Source organism: Trichoplax adhaerens, genomic scaffold (genome assembly GCF_000150275.1).
Source record: "Trichoplax adhaerens TRIADscaffold_6 genomic scaffold, whole genome shotgun sequence".
Classification (NCBI taxonomy): Eukaryota; Metazoa; Placozoa; class Uniplacotomia; order Trichoplacea; family Trichoplacidae; genus Trichoplax; species Trichoplax adhaerens.
Genome location: NW_002060948.1, coordinates 2,592,060 through 2,612,880, shown reverse-complemented (window position 1 = coordinate 2,612,880; position 20,821 = coordinate 2,592,060). Strand labels below are relative to the sequence as shown.

General features: G+C 35.2%; 4 protein-coding genes across 4 annotated transcripts; 2 read left to right on the top strand and 2 right to left on the bottom strand.

Annotated features, from left to right (window-relative positions):
* Window positions 1-4,715: 4,715 nt before the first annotated feature.
* On the top strand, window positions 4,716-8,655 carry TRIADDRAFT_26472 (uncharacterized protein; the record flags this gene model as incomplete). Its single annotated transcript, XM_002113661.1, has 19 exons — window positions 4,716-4,991; window positions 5,058-5,153; window positions 5,246-5,359; window positions 5,423-5,512; window positions 5,598-5,697; window positions 5,800-6,035; window positions 6,127-6,257; window positions 6,329-6,427; window positions 6,531-6,651; window positions 6,743-6,857; window positions 6,942-7,068; window positions 7,162-7,306; window positions 7,384-7,518; window positions 7,604-7,681; window positions 7,809-7,922; window positions 8,012-8,080; window positions 8,160-8,265; window positions 8,382-8,528; window positions 8,594-8,655. 19 exons carry the CDS (start codon window positions 4,716-4,718, stop codon window positions 8,653-8,655), a joined length of 2,361 nt encoding a protein of 786 aa, XP_002113697.1.
* A 1,237-nt stretch (window positions 8,656-9,892) lies between these two features.
* TRIADDRAFT_57385 (uncharacterized protein) lies at window positions 9,893-10,946 on the bottom strand (the record flags this gene model as incomplete). Its single annotated transcript, XM_002113300.1, has 5 exons — window positions 9,893-10,066; window positions 10,208-10,237; window positions 10,356-10,484; window positions 10,677-10,756; window positions 10,844-10,946. The coding sequence occupies 5 exons, from the start codon at window positions 10,944-10,946 to the stop codon at window positions 9,893-9,895; spliced, it is 516 nt and encodes a 171-aa protein (XP_002113336.1).
* A 128-nt stretch (window positions 10,947-11,074) lies between these two features.
* Window positions 11,075-14,026, bottom strand: TRIADDRAFT_57384 (uncharacterized protein; the record flags this gene model as incomplete). The annotated part of the gene is made up of 10 exons (XM_002113299.1): window positions 11,075-11,230; window positions 11,350-11,451; window positions 11,543-11,851; window positions 11,945-12,029; window positions 12,145-12,227; window positions 12,371-12,518; window positions 12,595-12,681; window positions 12,849-12,969; window positions 13,207-13,333; window positions 13,934-14,026. 10 exons carry the CDS (start codon window positions 14,024-14,026, stop codon window positions 11,075-11,077), a joined length of 1,311 nt encoding a protein of 436 aa, XP_002113335.1.
* A 1,766-nt stretch (window positions 14,027-15,792) lies between these two features.
* On the top strand, window positions 15,793-18,965 carry TRIADDRAFT_26233 (uncharacterized protein; the record flags this gene model as incomplete). The annotated part of the gene is made up of 10 exons (XM_002113660.1): window positions 15,793-15,975; window positions 16,555-16,623; window positions 17,167-17,271; window positions 17,382-17,477; window positions 17,657-17,808; window positions 17,886-17,983; window positions 18,097-18,223; window positions 18,335-18,565; window positions 18,655-18,765; window positions 18,842-18,965. 10 exons carry the CDS (start codon window positions 15,793-15,795, stop codon window positions 18,963-18,965), a joined length of 1,296 nt encoding a protein of 431 aa, XP_002113696.1.
* Window positions 18,966-20,821: the final 1,856 nt, after the last annotated feature.

Here is a 20,821-nt window from a genome sequence, read left to right as displayed (position 1 = left end):
GACGAGGTCATTGTAAGAAGGTACTACACGCTGTAGGCTAATGAACTATCAGACAAGCATAATCTGACGGTACACTTGTATATTATATACTAACTAAAACAGTATGCTCGAGCGGACGTTATTTTAGAATAAAATAAAATAAAATAAAAAACGCAAAGGCAGAATGAGTCAACAAAATGTTGTCCGCATCGGACAGTAGTACCGAATCCGATCAAGTCGTCCAGACATAAAAGTCTGGACGTCTGTATACAGTACAGTACACTGAATACAGTATTACGGTACAATACTGTACTGTACAGTACAGTACTGTACTGGAAAAAAAGAAAAACGTACAGTACAGTACCGTATAGTACAACCTACAGTACTGTACAGCAGACTCACTATGCCTACAGTACTGTAGTATATAACTTCCAGCAATTTGCTATCTTGACTGGTATTTCATACCAGTTCATATGGTGCACTGAAGTTGAATGACAATAAAGTCGAAGCTTTTATTTCATTTCTTGAATTAAAATTGGTCATTACTACTACGTATATTTTGGAGTAAAGGTCGACCTGACCTGAACAAAATATTGATTTGATTGCTCCTTCCATATGACTAACAGAATTCTGCAAGGATGAGTGAACAACTAACAGCGGAAGAGGTAAAATTGACTCCTATCAGCGGTAAACTGTACAGTATGCCAATGATGATACTTTGAATAGTCTGCTTCGATTGTGATTGTCGATGATGACTCTGCGTTATAATATCGGATTTCGGCAATGATTCTTCCTCTTCTGTTATTCATTGATCATTCTTGGTTGTATAAGCTTACAGTAACTCATTAGTTATCTTTGACCATGATTGGCGTATACTTTAATTTATAAAACCTTTATTTCACGGATAAAATCGCTCGAGTGAGTGCCTGTGTTGAATCTTCGCTATTCTACAGTCCAGTACAAGCAACAGTATGACTGTTAAGATTGGGCAGAAAGACAACGATGTCTTGATTAAAATGCTGTATCATTTTTAGTGCTTGTAGTGCGCAATCTATTTTATGCATTGCTTAATGATCTACAACTTTTTTTACCCCACTAATATGGATGTACAGTGTAGTTGAGCAGCAACAGCGAAGTACTTGAGGAATATTTTCATTGCTTACTTATCACTGACTAGATTGAAAAAAATTTTTCATTGACAGTAAAGTCTCTGCTCTATTATACTATTCAGTATATACTGTACACTTGTACTGGACTGTACGCTATTGGTTACTATACATACTCTACTGTACCGTGGACAACTCCACTACTGCAATGCGCGTATGCGACGCTGTGAATCATGTAAACCAGTAGCGGTTTCCCGTCCGTACTCTACTGTCTGTACACCCTCGTCGTCATTGTACTGTCATTCTATACATACTGTACAGTATAATTAAACATCGAGGTTTCAAACACTTTGATGTCATTACCATCCATCTTCGCACTTTTATTTTGGTTAACTCGTAACCAAATATACGCTACATTAGTTAATCAATGAATGATTTAATTGAAGCATCGCCTTCATTTCAAATATATTGAAATGGTGATTGTAAAGTAATTTTAATGACTGAGCTGATCTTAAACGCAGGACGATTTGTCGTATTGAATCTTTTCAAAATTGGATAGTTTATAGAAGAATCGCCATTGAACTTGACTTTTACTCTCTTTACTAGATGTTGCCAACGATTATATTGCTTATTCAACACGCTTCATCTAATGATTCAGTCTTTTTAATTTAAGTTTTATTAAGCTAGCAGGCTAGATTCTCGTATTCTTGAACTACTTTGACGCTAGGGTAGAGTATGCCATCTACAGATCGACGTTAATGTCGATTATATTCATGTCGGCTGCTGATCATCGCCAGCTTGTAAATAGTGCTGAATCACTGGAAAAGCAGCATCGACTTTTGACACTTGAAGCTAGCCCGAGGATCCGGTCCGTACGCTCAATGAATATACTGTACAGTACAATACGGTACGGTACCTGGGAATCGGTACAGTACGTACCATTTTTAGTGGGTGTAGTCTCTCGAATTTGAGTGTCGAACCCAGTTCAGTATCAGGACGCGAGTCTGTTACAGGTTGCTTCTCGAAAGTTGCTCGGAGCTATTCATAATGCTGCATATTATTAATAATAAATTATATATAATTAACTTCAAGTAAGCTGACTACATAAATCTTAAAATATTGTTATATTACTGAATAGATGTAACAGAGAGATAATCTCCTGTAGTAGGTAATTATTTTAACAGATTAGTATAGTAATCTAGTACACCGACTTTGATTGCATAGGGTAAAATAATTTCATTTACAGATGCGCTTATTAATTATAAAGTACTTTTCCGTTTTTAAAGAGATTTTAACTAGAGTTGTTTTATAGATACGTCGGCGAAGATTAGCACGACTATCTGGCGGATCTGTCGTTGACAATAGTTCTAATAAATCAGCTAATAGCCCTTCACCCATGGATATCAATGGCTTAGATGATAACAAAACCAGGTATTATTCTATTCTTCACACTAGATTTGACATAGTGATTACGAACTCATCTGTTGTGTACGTATATATCAGATAACCGTTCATGATCTTTTATTACTGATACTGCGTACATAAATTCAAATATACGTACGTTTTAATTTTGTCTTCATTGATTGTCGTGCATGACGTTATACGCGTATGTAGATAGCGTGCGTACAGAAGATACTGTACTTGCAGATCTCCATCAAAATTTTTTTGTTTACAATAGTGATTACTGTCTGTAAGCTATGTTTGCATGATCATCGTGCTTTAATGCGTTGTTTTACCCTAAAAATACTAAATGCAGATATTAACGTAACATTTTTAAGATCTCAGCAAGATCAGCCAATGGAAATCTGCTCTAGCCAAGATACTGTGGAGAATATGGAAATTGACGAATGCCCCGGTGTTAAAGCTACAGACGCCATCAGGCAACATCGTTCTGATAATACTTCTCCAAAGATATCGCTTAACTCTTCTTTTGAGTAAGTCGTGCGCAGAATTTCTTTTATCATGTTAGAATTCGTAAGATCATAAATTGAGTGTTCACTTTTCCCATAATACCATTGTTATAATATGCTATGACATAGATTTTACAAAGAGTATTAGTGTTGTTGATTGCAATTATTAATTATTATTTCATAAATTCTGTAATTTGTTTAATAGAGATGACAAACAGGTACCCTGCTGTAGTAAAAGAGCATCGCCATGTCTTAGTCAATCTCCTTCAGTCGAAATATTTACGGGAAAAAAAAGTAAATGCTTAGAACAAAATCAAGCATGTCCAGCCAAGCCTAGCCAAACCAACTCAAAAGTAATCATACTTTCAATAATACTGATAGCATCTATACAGTGAGACTTTTCCTTGGATTGTAGTATTCAAGACTTTATTTTAACATTGTATAAGAGCTACACGCAACGTCACCCAAATTCGCAGATAATTATTTTGTGACATACTTTTAAAACACCAAAGTACCTATCCTCTAATCTTCACACTGTTATTAAATTTAACATAGTTCGATTTTCGGCCAGCTGGTGAGGCTGACATAAAGACGGCATTATGTAGAATATTTCGGGTTACAGCAAATCAGGTACTTTGGAAGAATTTTACTACCCATATATTTTGTGACTATTTTCTGATTTTAGTTTTGTTTATCTAAATCTTTGACTGTTAAAAGGATGCCATGGAAGGAGATTACTACTACATGCCATCCATTGATAGTCAGGCTGAAAATAACTTCGGTTAGTTGCAATATTGATTTACAGTATTACTATATTATATGTAATCTATCTGATACTCTATTTGTAAATAAATAATACGTTATGTATCACTGTTTTAAAAGATTACTGTGAACTTGTTGGTCGAATTCTGGTGGAAAGATTGTCATCACTAGAACGTAATGCTGGGTGCGCTGCAGGCGCTAGGTATTTCGTCATGAAATTATTGTATACAGTAGTTAAAAACTATGTATCAATGTGCATATGAAATAATAAAGTTACCGACATTTGTTATATAGTAATAAGCCAGACCTTGAAGACATTGATACTGTAGAATACGAAATGATGTCGTATTTGTGTTCTTGTTACGAACGGCTGTCGTTGGAGCGCAGTGATATAAAGGTTTGTCGCATTTCTGTAATTACTTATCATTGCAAAGATATCTCTTGAAATATTTTTTATAGGAGAAATTGCTCATTTTGTAATATCGCTACTTAATTTAGTATCCCGCGCCTCAAATTTGGTTAGACCTACTATTATCTAGCTGTCAACAATGCGCATCGTTTGCTGGACTTGTTTTAGAAGGTGTATTCACAAGACCAAGGTAATTTACTCTTTTACTTTGCTGTATTAGCACGAATTGTATATTTGCGATATGTGGCGGTAGTAAGTAGCTTTAGCAACATTAAACTTTGCTAACAACCATATATACGAATTTTTTCATTATAGAACGATAGTCGAGTCGTCGACACTACTTAAATTTTTAATACCTAATTGTAAGTTACCCCATGGATTTTTATGCGACTTGGTATATGCAGCCAGCAAAGATGAGAAATCTTTATCGAAGGTAATATCAATTATAGTAGCTTATCAGTATGTGTGTAGGTAATACGGTGTATGTTCAATTTCCCGGTAATTAACCGAAGATTCATTACATCAGTGATAATAACGTTAACGTAATATATGATTATACCACAGATATTTGTACCGGTTGTAATGGGTTTGATGCAGGCTGTCAAAAGTATTACTCTAGCTGATTACAACGAATATCAAGCTGTATACAAAGTAATGACTGAACTTTGTGATATAAAGTTCGAGAACCGAAGACCTATTTGTCGCTTACTGACAACGCTTCCAACTTGGCTGCCTGCTGCTATCACTAAATGTTCTGCGCGTGAATTAGAGAGATTGTCTGTTTTAGGCCCGTTTTTCGGCATGTCGCTGTTTGCTGATGATTGCGTAAGTACTGACTTTCTTTATCTAAAATGGAGGACGCAATTGAAAAAACTTATAATTTCTTTCTAGCCGAGACTAGCCGAGAAGTACTTTGCGGAAACTCCTAATCAGTACGATTTGAAAATGATTAAGAAAAATTTGCAACGCGCAATTCAGTTTGTTAGGGTATGATCAATACAGAGTTTCATATGGTTAGATTATTTATAGAAATATTTATTGGTCCACCGTATATTTTTTTGTTTGTATTTGGTGCGTAGACGAGTATGTTCAATGTTGTACACTCAATGTTGATAACAAATGACTGCAAAGAATTTATCCTTAGCTATATTGCGACTGTACTAACCAGAAATAAGAAACGTGCGCAGATGCAAGTAAGCATTTAAATTACTCTTTCTACCTATATTAGCAGATGCTGATGCTAGTTCATTTTATAGGTAGAGGATAGCCTTGTTTCAAGTGATGGATTTATGTTAAATTTTTTAAGTGTTTTGCAAACTTTGTGTGCAAAAATTAAGCTAGAAAAGGTTTGTAAATTCAAATGCTACATTTGAATGCTTAATTGTTATTTATTTGGGTAGCTATATTAACTTTTTACAACAAATTTAACAGGTGGACCCTTACTATCTACATTCTTCACGGTGTCGTATCGATATTACAGAAACAACTAGATTAAACTGTTCTAAAGAACAGTTAGAACATCTCGTTATACGTAAGCTACATGATTATATCTTGACAATTCAAGATTACCACCCTGTGTTAAAGCTATTTGTAAAAAATATAATTTTCGTTTTTATTTACGTTCTTGTTACAGCTGAAGAATCATTAAGGAGGGAACCTAACTTTAATACAGAATGTTTCTTCATGGCGATACATGCTTTTCATATTTCATTGCTACCATGCTGTAGAAAGTGCCTGCGCAGAGGGAGAATTCTTCGTGATATGAGCCGTATGCTTGATGAATTACAGACACAAGAAAGTACATGGAAGAATTTACCTATAGCCGCGAGGAATAAAGCGGCTATAAAAAAATGGAAGGATCAAATCAAGGTTGAAAGATAACTAATGCTACATTTACCATAATAATTACTGTCATGCTTTGATTTTATTTTAATAACGGAAGCATTGTAATGTATAATAGCACTTGAAGCAAATGAAGGTTTGTAGCACTATAGCCTTGAATGATGACAGCGTGTTAAGCAAGAGTATGCAGCTGTGTGGTATGGTTGCGCGATGGCTTACGTCCTTAGTAGCAGTTGATAAAACAAAGGGGTATGTAATTTTTAACGCAGCCTTTTAAAACGATTCTATCTAGCTTACCGAAATTTATTGTTTTACTATAGGGTGATTCTTCCTTTACCGAATAATTGCCCGATTGTTTTTGGAGCATTACCTGAATATTTTATTGAAGATACTGTTGATTTTCTATTGTTCTATTTGCAGTATGTATTCTACTTTATGTCATCTTTCTGTACCATTTCATTATTTTTGATAAGTTACAAAATCAAATAACGTTCGCGTCTCTAATTTATTTCTTTTACTTAGACACTGCCCATGTGGGATTTCGTCCGATCCTAGCCTTCCGGATATTGCTGAATTACTAGTGGTTTTTATTTGTACTTCTCATTATATTATTAATCCTTATTTGGTCGCAAAGCTTGTAGAGGTATTGCGTTCGCTTCGATTAAAAATATTAAATGAGCATTTCTTTGTAGAATTTAGTGATAGTTTTAACTAATTATAGCTCTGATTGTTAGGTGATATTTGCTGCTAGTCCAGCTGTTCAGGGTTCTACCCGCAGAATATTTGATGAGATCAGGAGTAATCCTTTTTCTACCTATTTACCTTCGGCTTTAATGAAATTTTATATAGGTAAGATATTAAGTGGTATTTCTTTTACTATTCTTATGCAAATAATCTGATTCCTGATGAATCCGATTTATTTTACTTATATAGATGTGGAATCTACCGGTGGTTCCAATGAATTCTATGATAAATTTAGTATTAGATATCATATTTCTGTAATTCTGAAATGTCTGTGGTCGGACATAAAACACCAAGAATCTTCTTTTTCAGATAGGATGTATGTTTATCGGTGTTATATATTATTGAATGTTACTTTATCGCGAATATACATAATCTTAAATATTGGTTGCATTGTATTTTACTATTACAGATCTCAGGGCTATTTTATCCAATTTATTAATATGCTAATTAATGATACTACCTTTCTACTTGATGAATCCTTGGACACGTTGAAAAGTATACACAATGCACAAGAACAAATGGAAGATACAGTTGCGTGGGGAAAGCTATCATCGGTACAGTAGGCATATTAGCATTGTTACATTCTGTAATATAAGAAACAACGTTAGATAGAACTATTTTTTCTATGTAGGAGAGTCAGCAACAGCGACAGCAAAATTTAGCGATGAATGAGCGTCAATGCCGCTCATATCTAATGCTTGCTAACGAAACAGTATCGTTATTTCATTACCTAACAGGTCAAGTCAAAGCAGTTTTCATACGAGAGGTAAATTTTATGACATAAATAGCTAGTTAAAAGTTTAAAATTATTAATGCTAGTATGTTATGCTAACTTATAATTAACTTTTTAGGAAATTCGTGACAGACTAGCCGTTATGTTAAATTTTAATTTACGGCAACTTTGTGGACCTAAGTGTCGTCACTTGAAGGTATAGTTACTGTATTTTAGTTCTGTTGCTAATAACTTGAATTATTGGATTTTTAATCATGGATGGAATGATTACAGCTTAGTTCGATGTTGAATATAGATAGTTAGAGTTATTTTTTTTAATGCAGGTGCGTAGTCCTGAAAAGTATAACTTTCAGCCGAAAGCCCTGCTAGATCAGTTGACTGATATCTATTTGCATTTGGATGACGATATCTTTATAAAATCAGTTGCTTCAGATCAGGTAAAATCTAAGGTTTTCTCATTTACTAAAGGCGACGTATTATAAACTGTCGTTATGTAAACAATAATTATTATCATTTATGTTTCCAGAGATCCTATAGTAGGGAATTATTTAACGACGTCAGTCGCTGCTTAAGAAAAAATAACATAAAACCTCCTGTGAGTAAAAATTTTTAGGAAAGCTAAACAGTCTACTCTGCGTAAGATTGATTGCTTATTATACGCATAACATTAACAGACCTCGATAGAATTGTTTGAATGCTTTGCGGAGAGGGTTGCAGAAGAGCATGCTAGCTATGCCGTCATGGAACTTGATTTAGATGATGCTCCCGATGAATTTAAAGGTAATATTCGTAATGTTGAAGCTTTTGATGTTTGTCTTCACGATAAGTTATAGTAAGTCATAGCTTGTGTTGTGCAGACTCGTTATCACCCTATAAAGCTAGTTTTCTGTTATTAGATCCATTAATGGATACCATAATGACCGAACCTGTTGAACTTCCTAGTGGGGTTATTATGGACCGCTCCATAATTTATAGACATTTACTGAACTCGTCAACGGATCCATTTAATCGACAGTCACTGACTGTAGAAATGTTAAAGCCTGGTACGGTTTAACTGTAATATAGCTATTATTTGTATCCTATTTTTAACTTTTCGATCATTTCTTAGTTCCAGAATTGAAGCAACGCATTCAAAAGTATATTCATAGCAAACGCTTTAGACAAACATAGCCTTCTTTCAGAGATCCGATTATCGTTGAAGATGTTACTTGTATGATAAAAGTTTGTTTTGGCAATCATTTTGATATGCAAAATGTGCTGTAATAACTCATTGTAAATCTAACCTTGGTACGACACTCGATTCGAGAATGATGAAACTATTTTAATGTAAAAGCTGAAGTGAATTTAGAATATATATAAAATACATACACGCATATGCTTGAAAATGTATGTATACATGGCAATATTCACTAAGGTGAAAATATGCAAAATTACGTTCTTTCTTTCGCGCTTTAAGCTCTTGTTTATAGAATTGGTCATATTTTCATCATATCTTTTTATAGAATTGAATGACTAGACCCAAGTTGCGATGAAATATTCGTTAACATACAATTAATCTATAGTAACGGTCCTTATACATATCATAATATTGTCGTATGAAATATCAAGTATTAAATTAATCTAGTGATACTGTATTGCATAACTTTTTCATATTTAGTCAAATTATTATATAATGCAACCTAATTTTTATTTACAAAACTTTTTGAGTATCATTTCCAAGAAATGCGACGGTATAGGTATTAGTCAGTTTCGAATTATTTGCACACTGTTTGTTAGCACTGCGATTGATATTAATACGAAATTTTGATAAGGTGTCTTTTGCATTGATCATGTTAACATTGCTTCCTAACAATTAAGCCTTCAAAAATTTTGATCTTTTTAATAAAGTAATCTGAGTATACATTTTTGAATTTAAGAAAATGGAATAAAAACCTAAACTAAAATGTATGTACTACTGTACAGTACATAGTACAGCAATACGTATACTCGTATATGGATACAATCTGCAAATACTCCTACTTGCATTTAATGGAGGATTTTTTATCAATCTAAGATTTTATTCTTTGACTTTTCGCCGTTATGGCGCAATCATCAGCTAATTGATGGAAATCATGGCGGAAGATTGCATGTATTGATGCGTACAAGTTGTTGAGATTGATATAGTAATATAAATTAAGCATATGATCAGAATAGCGTTATGCACATATTTTAAGAGGTTTATTACTTCAGTTAATTTGGGCTATAATAGTTGATACCATTTGGATCTTACCTGACTTATGGTAATGTTTAGACATAAATTGGACTGCGTACTTCACGTATGTGAAACTTATGATAACATTTATTATTCGTGATAGAAAGACATTTTACATTTTAATCTGAGAATTTACAGTTCAATCAGAAAATTTACTTATTTATCGTAAATACGTCGCAGTTTCTCTTTCTTGTGTTTATTAAAATGGCGTTTCCAAGGCTTCTTGCTAGTTTTATTCATCTGACCTTCAATTTCACTATCAGCAATATTTGATAATTTCATACCGGAGGCTGGAACTACTCTTCCTTTCAGGTGAACTTTACTTAATTTCTATAATTCGCCGAAAAGAAGCCCAATTAATGGATAAAAAAGTTGTTTTAAGCTATATACATGAATATGCCATATTAAATATAAAATCGTATCGTTCGTAGGGTATGAATTTCATATTTTGAATCTTATTTTATTCAATACCTCAGCAAAAAAGTCTTCATCGATATTATCCTATAAGAAAGAAGTCAAGAGGCTGCTATTGTTAACTATTCTTAAATTGCACGTGAAAAGGTACGCATACCCTTATTTGCAACATGATAATGTTGATATAAAGCAGTAATATACAAACCTTTTTACCGTGCATTTTTTCCATTAATTTTTGTTCAAATTTTATTTTTCTAATTTTGTACTCGTTGAACTGATCTTGAAATAGTACCGGATTAACTTCGGGGGGAGGACAACAATATCGCAATTTACCCTAAGGTGATAATACAGTAGTTACATGAGCTCAGATAACGCCTTTACGATGTGATGGGTGTAAAAGTTGGCCAAATAATTGTAGAATTTAGCTCTCATACAATTGGGAAATAGATTCAGCCAGGGCTAATAAAGTTGTTTTAATAGACCCTGAATTTAGCTATGGAGCGACAACAAAATAGTATCTACTTACGTTAACGAAATCTTTTAGAATATAGCGAGAAGATCTGGCTACATCAGCTTCACCGTGAACTGTCATAAAACCTCTAATAACTTTTGATCAACATGAAAATAATATTACAAAAAATTATCAATAATGAGAGCGTAAAATTAATTATAAAGACATTTTTGATATCATACATCCATAAGCAGTTAATAACTCGTGGGGTGTAGGAGGCCGCATCGCATTTTCTCCTTCACCTGGTGCTGGTAAGCTGATTCCGTACACCGATTCCAATATCATACGCGGTATCCTTTCGCATACGTACAATCAGTTGTCAAGGTAGACTATGATAAAATAAATACTGTAGATGGTACTGATTGAAATGTCTTACTTAGATTTATAAAGCCACAGTTTATTAGCAAGATGAATTAAAAGGATATTAATGCAACAGGTGATAGCCAGTCTCTCATTTGATCTATGGGAAGTATACCGCAAGTTATCATTTCAGCCTTCGTTGAGACAAAGGATGGGAAAACTAGCCCAGGACAGTCACATAAGCATAGATCCTTATCAAGATGTAGCGTCTAATATTTTTAAAAGAGTATATAACAACTTTTTTAACTACTTGATAAAAGCTTACACGAATTTTTACAAAATACGATTAGTATTCCTCTATAACAAATGATTGGTAACAAATAAGTACCTGAAAATGTTTCGTTTTACCAGGTGTAGCAGATACAGATACTTTCTTGCTGTGAAATAATGCATTAATAGTTGAGCTTTTACCGACATTAGGATAGCCAACCTAATAGTGTTATCGTAACAAGGTCAACAAATTTTTTTGATTTATCAACAGGTGATGTATTATGACGATAAATGAAATACACTCAACATACTAATCCAATAGTAACTGCTTTAGCTTCAGTATCTTCATCTTCTGTGTTATTTATAGTGCCATGCAGTGTTTTAAAAAGTGTTATTATTTCTTCTCCATTTAGTATTTTGATGTCTTCAGATTCCTGATGTTGACTAGGTTCACCGTCTTCTGAAGGGATCCATGATTCATTCTTTATATCGTTTTCTAAAGCAATATTTTGATTTCGTGATTCATTTGCGGCTTCTTCATCACTCGCCGAAGAAGAGTTATCCTCTTCCCGTGAATTAATTTCATCTTCATTATCATCACTGGTACTATCGGCATCATTCTATACAGGATATTAAAATTAAAATAGTATTTATTTGGCAACGCTATAGATTAATAAAAGAATACACGCTATACGCTATTCTAGGTAGTAAACCTTGATATCGGCTTCTAGCTCCATGTTAGCAGACCAAAAAGCGAAGTTGACCTGAATACTTTTTAGATATTTTGCCCAAGATAATCTATACATCAAGAATCATTTACAGTTGTCATAATGAAGCATAAGGGCAACAATTAAGTAATAGAAATGGAAATTGTGCATGGTAGTCCTAGGCGTCTAGCAAGTAGGTCAATTACCGTTGTGCAGATGTTAATAAATCAGCTTTGCTTAATAATAGTAGATTAATTTTTCTATTATCAACTTCCTTAACATATGCTTCCTGTAATAGATTAATGAGTGTTACAATATAGTTAGATACAAGTTGCTTGATGATATATTACAGCGGTATCATCTTATTGCATTTACATTATATATTTGCAGTATATGCTGCATGCTACATTGTAGTAATACGCTCGTACATACCAAATCTTCACAACGGAATAATAAAGGATTTCTTGCGTCAACAATTTGTACGATAATATGGCTTCTTTCGATGACACGCCATAGTTGTCTCCACAATTCTAGATTTTTCTCAAATGGCGTCATGATTAGTTGATTATTTTCTTGCACTCTGCAAAAGTAAATGTAGTGTAATATATCAATTAATCAATACTATAGCTACATGTTGATTTTGTATATTCACTTACTCAGATAATTGTTTCCGCCACGTTAAAAAGTAATCTCGTTCTTTTGATTGTAACTCGTCCGCGGACATATCAGTGGTCCAAGCGGGCCTACGTATGTCAAGAAGGCAATTCAAGACTGTATTGCAAATAATTTTCATTCACTATTTCGTAATCTCACGCTTGCTATATGTATATCGTATACTCGTAGGCAATATATCGTCTGCAATACAGACGCAGTACTATCAATTCAATGTAATGAAGAATTTTGTTTTGACCTCCTAGGAATTCTCAGAAATTTTTTATTTTCTTCCTCGGCAGCAATTCTAGCTTGATTTTCATCTTCTCCAGCTGTTGTCTCGCCATATTCTGAGTCTATGACCTTAATATTTAATTTTTCTACACAATTAAATAACCCAAACTAGATTAGTATTACACTCCTGAGATAGACATTTCAGATATCAAGGGTAGAATCAATGACCGGCGTTATAGATTATTTCAAAAATTGAATTATTAGATGTTATATTGGTAATACTATAGACAATGATTAATGAACGGTTGAAGCAAATTTAAATTTACTGGTACGCGTATGGAAGTTACTAGCTTGTAGGCTATCGGTGTTGCATGGTAGCTTACCTGCAGCAAATTCTGTACCGGCTAATTGTGCCGTGGCTAAGAAATCATCTAAAGAGCTTTGCTCCGTTACGGAATGTAAATTTAGCCTTGCCCAATCAGAATCATCGTCGATTTGACTAGAATGCAGCTAAAAAAGCATGATATGATGGAAAATATTTAGCTATTGACCTACTGTACACGAATATTATTGTATCTAAATCATTTTTAAGACAAGATCAAGAGTAAATATTGCAATCTTGAGCATATTGGATTAAATATACGTACTGTATATACGCGTATATTCAATTATTAATATATACGTATTCTTAATTACAGTCTCTGCCTAAAAATATTCAGCTATTGACCTTCTGTATACGAATATTATTATATCTACATCATTTTCAAGACAGGATCAAGGGTAGATATTGCAATCTTGAGCATATTGAATTAAATATACGTACTGAATATACGCGTATATGAACATATACTGTACGTATTGGTAATGACAGTATCTGCCTATCTAACTAAGTTTATCATTTTAGGACTGCTGTATCATCGATTCATGTTACATCTATTTAATTCTCTAATTCACAACTGCATGCAAGCAGGGTCACATCTACATACTGCTAATTTAATGTCCATTGGGGATAGGTAGCATTAGCCTGATGATCAAAATCTCGGAATGCTGGTTACCGTAACGATACATCCAGTGCAATTAATAACATCATCCAAAATGATTATTACCCACCCATTCGTCTCCTGGACCGATCATTTGGTTCTTCTTGGCGAATCGATCCTTTTGTATGCTCCTACCCAAGTTGTTTCTATTCTTTTTACCCATTTCAAATCGTTAATACGATTGTTAAAATAGTTTACAACCAAATCGAAAAGGATGGCAGCCAAATTGGAAGGGATTGTAACCTAATTAGAAGGGATAGCAACCAAATTGGAGGGGATTGCAACCAAATTGGAAGGGATTGCAGCCAAATTGGAAAAGATTGCAACCAAATTGGAAAGGATTACAACCAAATTGGAAGGGATTGCAGCCAAATTGGAAGGGATTGCAGCCAAATTGGAAGGGATTGCAACCAAATTGGAAAGGATTGCAACCAAATTGAAATGGATTTTCCTTTTAAAGTACTACTTAAGCGCGATGATTATATAGCCTACAATCAGTAAAAGTTCAATCCTCAATCTCGACACGATGATCGAAAATGGCGTGGAATGCAGATATATAGTGCAGTATTAGGTTTGATTAGTAGTTTGCGTGGTATAGTAGTCGTAGAAATGGCCAACACGGTACTGTATGAATTTCAAAAAGTCCACAACATACTATACTGTGTTGCATACAGAGTAATTTCAATATATTCTACACTGCACGAGACAGTAGATCAGCGTTGCAAAGGAATGAGAATTACTGTAGTGATTTCTGCATGAATTACTAGGATTCGAGTAGTCCATGCTGGAGACAACTTGTAGTGGACAAATTGCCAGTATAATTAGCATTGTAAATAGGGTTAAGTAGTCGCCGGTAGCACCTGTACCGGTATTTGTTCGAATGCTACAGTCTATCATGATTCATGCATGATACGTTGATTAAGAATGAATTAATGGATTCATTCATGATGGTTAGCAACCCTATGCGCGTTCATTTACAACATCGTTGGAGTAGTTTCAAGTATATTTCAAGTTGTGAAACAGCATACTGTGAATATTACTATCTACAGTATATCACGACACTATAGTAGCGCCTTGATTGACTACTACTACCACTACTACTATTCCAGTTGGCTTTCTACATGCCTTCTTGCTGGAGTTCTCACGTGAAAAGCAATAGAATTCTTATTTTTTGGGTTTGGATCCCACTTGGATGAGGTGGTATTTCCCGTGGATCCTCGACTGTAATCTCATGACTTGTCTAGCGATCGATGACTTTTACTGTAGTAGTTAAAGTACCGTTTTGTTTGAGCCACTCATAGAGGGAAGAAGAAACCTCTATAGAGCCACTACAGTGTACACTAGGCTAATTTAGCATGCACAAGGTTGCAAAAAAGTCGAGCTTTCCACGGCGTCCATTGGCATGATTTGGAATTGTTGAGGATCAACTTTTCAATCCCTTTGTACATTCTCAACCAGTTTGCTGTCGTATAGTACAGTATAAAGTGGGCAGAAGAGACGTCTGTACTGTAGTCTGTAGACTGTACACTCTACTACTGGACTGTAGACGAGTGTAGAGGAGTTGGGGTAGTGTATGCGGTATGTAGTACTGCACATACTGTATCCTATCAGTTCAGCACGGTACTGCAGCCTACTGAACTAGACTGGAGTGGATTGCAGTGACCACGCAGACTGCAAGCGGACAGTGCAATGGTGGCGTTCGTTTGGAGCTCATCAAGACTAATAAATCGTCCAGCGTTGACTGCAATTTCTCCATTGATTTTGATTTATAATTACAGCTGTTAAAGGGATTCTTATCACTAATTGGTATTGCTTTCAAGTCAAGCAATCTACTATCTATTGTAGCAGTGCTGTTGTTGGTAGACGCAGCTATCAGTCTACAGGACATCACTTGAGAATTGATTAGGGAAATCGTAGTTGGGGAACAGCATGGCCAATAGCAACCAAGGCCCAGTACAAGGTCAAAATGCTCAACAACCAACATTATATCGACAACGTTTTTATACCAGGCCAATGGCTCAAAGTGCTTTGGTCTTTGATGGTAAAAGAATGCGAAAAGCCGTCCAAAGAAGAACCATTGATTACAATGCATCAGTTATTCGACAATTAGAGGTTGATCTTTTTAAATTGTATCTTTTACTAGCATTTCCTCAAGTTCACTATTACTGTTCATGGATGACTTGTAACATAAATGGAATAAAATCCATGACCATACTGCAATAACTATACTGACGATCATCGATAGTCTAGATAGCTACACAAACTTTATGATAACTACACCGTATGAATAAGTAGAAGTAAAATGGTACTAAGCAATACTACACTACCAATGGCGTTCATCCTTTCGTATACAGTCCTAACGGCTGTGTTACAAATAATACCTAGTTGAAATTGTTCGTAGAACGGGTACACCGATCGTTAGTATCAAGACGAGTATTAACACAAAATAGGATACAGAAAAGTTATGCAAACATTCAATCAGGTGCACAATACCGACCAGATCATAAGTTAGGCAGATTTCCTCCTAAAATGGATAAAAATACGTCATCATACACTGTAGTAGCTTAAATCGATGAAGTAGAAAGAATGGGTTGCTCACATTTAGACATTGTTATTGGATGTAATATTAAATAAAAAAACTGCTTTTAGCCAAGAAATTCATTAATCTATTCTTTTATCCTTTCCTTGCAGAGTCGCGTATGGCAAAGTGATTACCGTGATCAGCCTGTTATACAGCCGGATCCTTTATATTTTAATAGTGTTAGTAATTTATGTATCTTTTATACATCAATTTTAGATGAGATAACTTTTTATTCGTGATATGGCTCTATACGAATAAAATCCATTTTACAAACATTCTGCTGCGATTCACTAATGATAATACTTTTATAACAGCATATTATAACTTCGATATTGATGATCAAAGTCTTCACTCATTTCGATTATATGAAGGCGATCGATGAAATATACACCCTCAAGATAGTACCTTTTTTATAGATAATGCGTAGCGATTCTGGATACCAATCCTATGCAGCTCAATATAGGATTCACATCAATTTCAAATAAAACTTGTAATAATACTATAGAACTTTTTATACCGTAATGATGAGAGTAAAATACTTTGAAGATGCAGCTTGTAGTAAAGTAATTGATGATCAAATATTAAGAAAGACAGTACAGTATAATAAGGGCCTAAAGACTGTATCTGTGCAGATTCTCGACGTTAATAAGTGTTTGTTGACGTTTTCATAAAAATATATGCAACAACTTCTGATATTGTTATCTATTGATATTCGACTGTAGCTTTTGCCACCGTCTAGTATGAAGCAGAATCCTATGAACGCTGTAACTACAAAATTTGTTAGAACCTCGACAAATAAGCAAAGATGCCCCATCTTTTGTGTAGTGGTAAAGCCTATTTTATTTCTAAAATATCTGATTATCATTATTCCTTAAACATGATAGTGTTGTACATCTTTATTTATGGAACAAATATATTGATCTATTATTAAACGTAGTGGACGCCGGAAGGACGACGATTAATAACTGGCGCATCCAGTGGCGAATTCACATTATGGAATGGACTAACATTCAATTTCGAGACTATTCTACAAGTAAGCGTAATCTTATTTTCATATGTTTCCATTATAATCCAAATTGGTATTTCTCTGCAATAGCGATATCAGAATGAACCGGCTCCCCTTTCACCCTCGTAGTTTCACCATAACTGTACTCATGTATTACTCTTGACCGATCAACACTATTATACCTGATCTATCTTCATCGCATATAGGCACACGATACATCTGTTCGCTCTATGATCTGGAGTCATAATGACACTTGGTTGTTAACAACTGATACCGGAGGCTACATAAAGTATTGGCAATCTAATATGAATAATGTACAAATGTTTGAAGGTCATAAGGAAGCAATTAGAGAGGCTTCGTAAGTGCAAATTATCTATTATTGCTTGACATCATCAGATAATTATCTTCTAACTGACTATTCCTTTATAAATAAAGGTTTTGTCCAACCGATATTAAGTTTACCACGTGTTCAGATGACGGTACTGTCAAAATTTGGGATTTTCTTCGATGTGAAGAGGAAGTTACTCTTCGAGGTAAGTTAACAATCAAAAATTTACGTCACTTAAAAAGGTGCAATATATAGATAATCATGATACATAAACTATGCTCTACAATTAATCGAACTTGACCGATTAATTATTTATAGGGCACGGAGCCGATGTCAAATGTGTTGACTGGCATCCACAAAAGGCTATGATTGCTTCCGGTAGTAAAGATAGCCAGCAACCTATCAAACTATGGGATCCTAGAATTGGAAGTAGTATCTCGACGTTGTACGTTGAACTTTTTCTCATCTCTAGCTGTTGCTAGAGTAGTAGCAACAGTTGTTTTCTAATGCTTGTAGTTAACGCGGGTCAATTTTGATACTGAATATTTAACTATAGACATCTACATAAAAGCACGGTCATGGAAGTCAAATGGAATAAAAACGGAAACTGGTTGTTAACTGCTTCAAGAGATCATTTGCTAAAAATATTTGATATTAGAGCAATGAAAGAGTTGCAAACTTTTAGAGGTCATAAAAAAGAAGCCACAGCCGTTGCATGGCATCCTGTTCATGAAGGACTATTTGCAAGCGGTGGTTCAGATGGTGCTATGTATTTTTGGATAGCTGGGTAAATTCGCGTTATTTTTATAGAACAAAATTAGTTGTATTTAATTAAAGCGATACTTTACAACAAGTAACAATTACTAATCAATATAGTTGCGATAAAGAAGTTGGTGGAATTGAACAAGCGCATGAAGGCATGATTTGGAGTCTCGCTTGGCATCCTTTGGGTCATATTCTTTGTTCTGGTTCTAACGATCATTCCAGGTTGAACCAAAGAAATGATTGGTTTAAGTTTTGATCTAAGTTAATATTACTAATTTAAATATGTCCCTGCTTGTAGTAAATTCTGGACTAGAAATAGACCTGGGGATAAAATGAGAGATAAATACAACATGGGTGCACTAGGTAGTAGTAACATTTTAGATGAAAACGATCAAGCTGGTAAGCTGTTATGTCCTTGTTGATAATACTCATTTAACATAAAGCAAAGCTTGAGAATAAAAATTAACGTAATTGCCTGACAGGAGATACGGATTATCTTGGCAATGAATTTTCATCAAAGTCGCTGATCGGGCTCTCAAATACTACTGAAGATATAGATATACCTGGTTTAGATGAAAATATTAACAGTGACAAATTTATTCCTAAAGACTACAATGATGGACCGTTATTCCCAAGCATACAAAACGATAGCCAATCAATTGTAAGTAGATATACTACTATGTCTTTAAGTCTGTACGCGTTACTAATGGCAATAAACCCAATAGAAGACAGAAAACGGAACTTTAAGATCAAACTCGGCAGCAGCTGAAGAATTCATGCGAAATTATGCCAAGCACGATTGGAAAACGGATAAAGCCGGAGATGATCTAAATAATGATAAGAAATCTACTAACAAGAAATCTAGCAAATCTAGTGATTACAACCCTTCTTCAAGATTTGACGATGAAAAAGATCACCATGACAATGGAAGAGGTAGATTAGCAAATTTTGAAGATGTGGATGGTAGAAACGAAAATAGAAATCGTGATCATAACACCAGAGGTGAAAGTAGATTCCGGAAGCGCGGTAGTGCTCCGGACGGGCCATCCGGATTTGGAAATGCTGAGAATGGAAATCGTAGAGAAAAAGATCGACCCCGTGTTGCTATTTCAAAATACGGTGACGATGAAGAACCCCCGGATAGCCAATTGATGAAACATGAAGATCACGGAAATCAGTTTGATAATGCAATGGATTCAAGATTTCGTCCTGATCCACAAAAATATCGAGATGATCGTCAATTTTTTGAACCTCATCACCCCAGGATGGTAGATATGGATCCCGAGATGCACTTTGATCCGCGAATCGCTGGTAATTTTGAACCATATGAGGAAAGATTTCCTTTTGGTCCTCCAATTGACCGCCCAATGATGTTTGGTGAACCAATACCTGGCGAACTGATGCCTGGCGAGCCGATGCCCGGAGATCCAAGAAGTCATGAAATGTTTAGGATGCCTTTCGAACATAGAATGCCACCTGAAATGTACGGCGAGCCCGGCGAATATGGTATGCCACCAGCAATGATGGATCAAAGAATGTTTGATGATCAAGTTGATCCAACGATGATAGCTCAAGGAAGGCACGAAGAAGCTAGAGATTTCAGAATGCGGCCAGATGTAGCAAACTATCCAGGATTTGAGGAAGATCGCGAACGAATGCCTTTTGATGTTGACCGAGAGCATGGTTTTGAAGAAGGCCAGGAGCCTAGAGGCTTTCCAGAACCTCGAGCCCCCAGGAGGAGAGATTCAAGAAAGAATCGAGGAGATCTGAGAGGATCGATGCAGGAAATTAGGGATCCACGCCTCAGGAACGAGATTAAAGAGTCGAGAGACCTACATAACTATGGTGGTGAAAATAGAGATCAAAATCAAGATATGGAAACTATGGATAGTAACGAATTCGGTGCTATGAATCCTGACGAGGACAGTATTCGCCAGGATATACCAAACCGACGGCAACATGGTCGTTTTAGAGGAGCACCAAATAAAATGCATAACCCTCGAAACGAGCACGGGAACTGGAATGAACACGAACCCCGCCGTCGAGGTAGGGGCAGACGAAGAGGAGGAGGTCGCAACGAAATGCCTAATGACCCTCCTCATTGGCAAAGACCACCGGTACCTCCTGAAGAAGAATGGTTTGACGAAATGGATAATATGAGAGGTGGAATGGGTCCAAGGCCTCATTTCAGGCATCGTCCGTACCGAGGTAGAGGACATCCAAGAAGGTAGCAATTGTGTTGCTCTCTTGTAGCTAATGTAATGTATCATGATTTAAA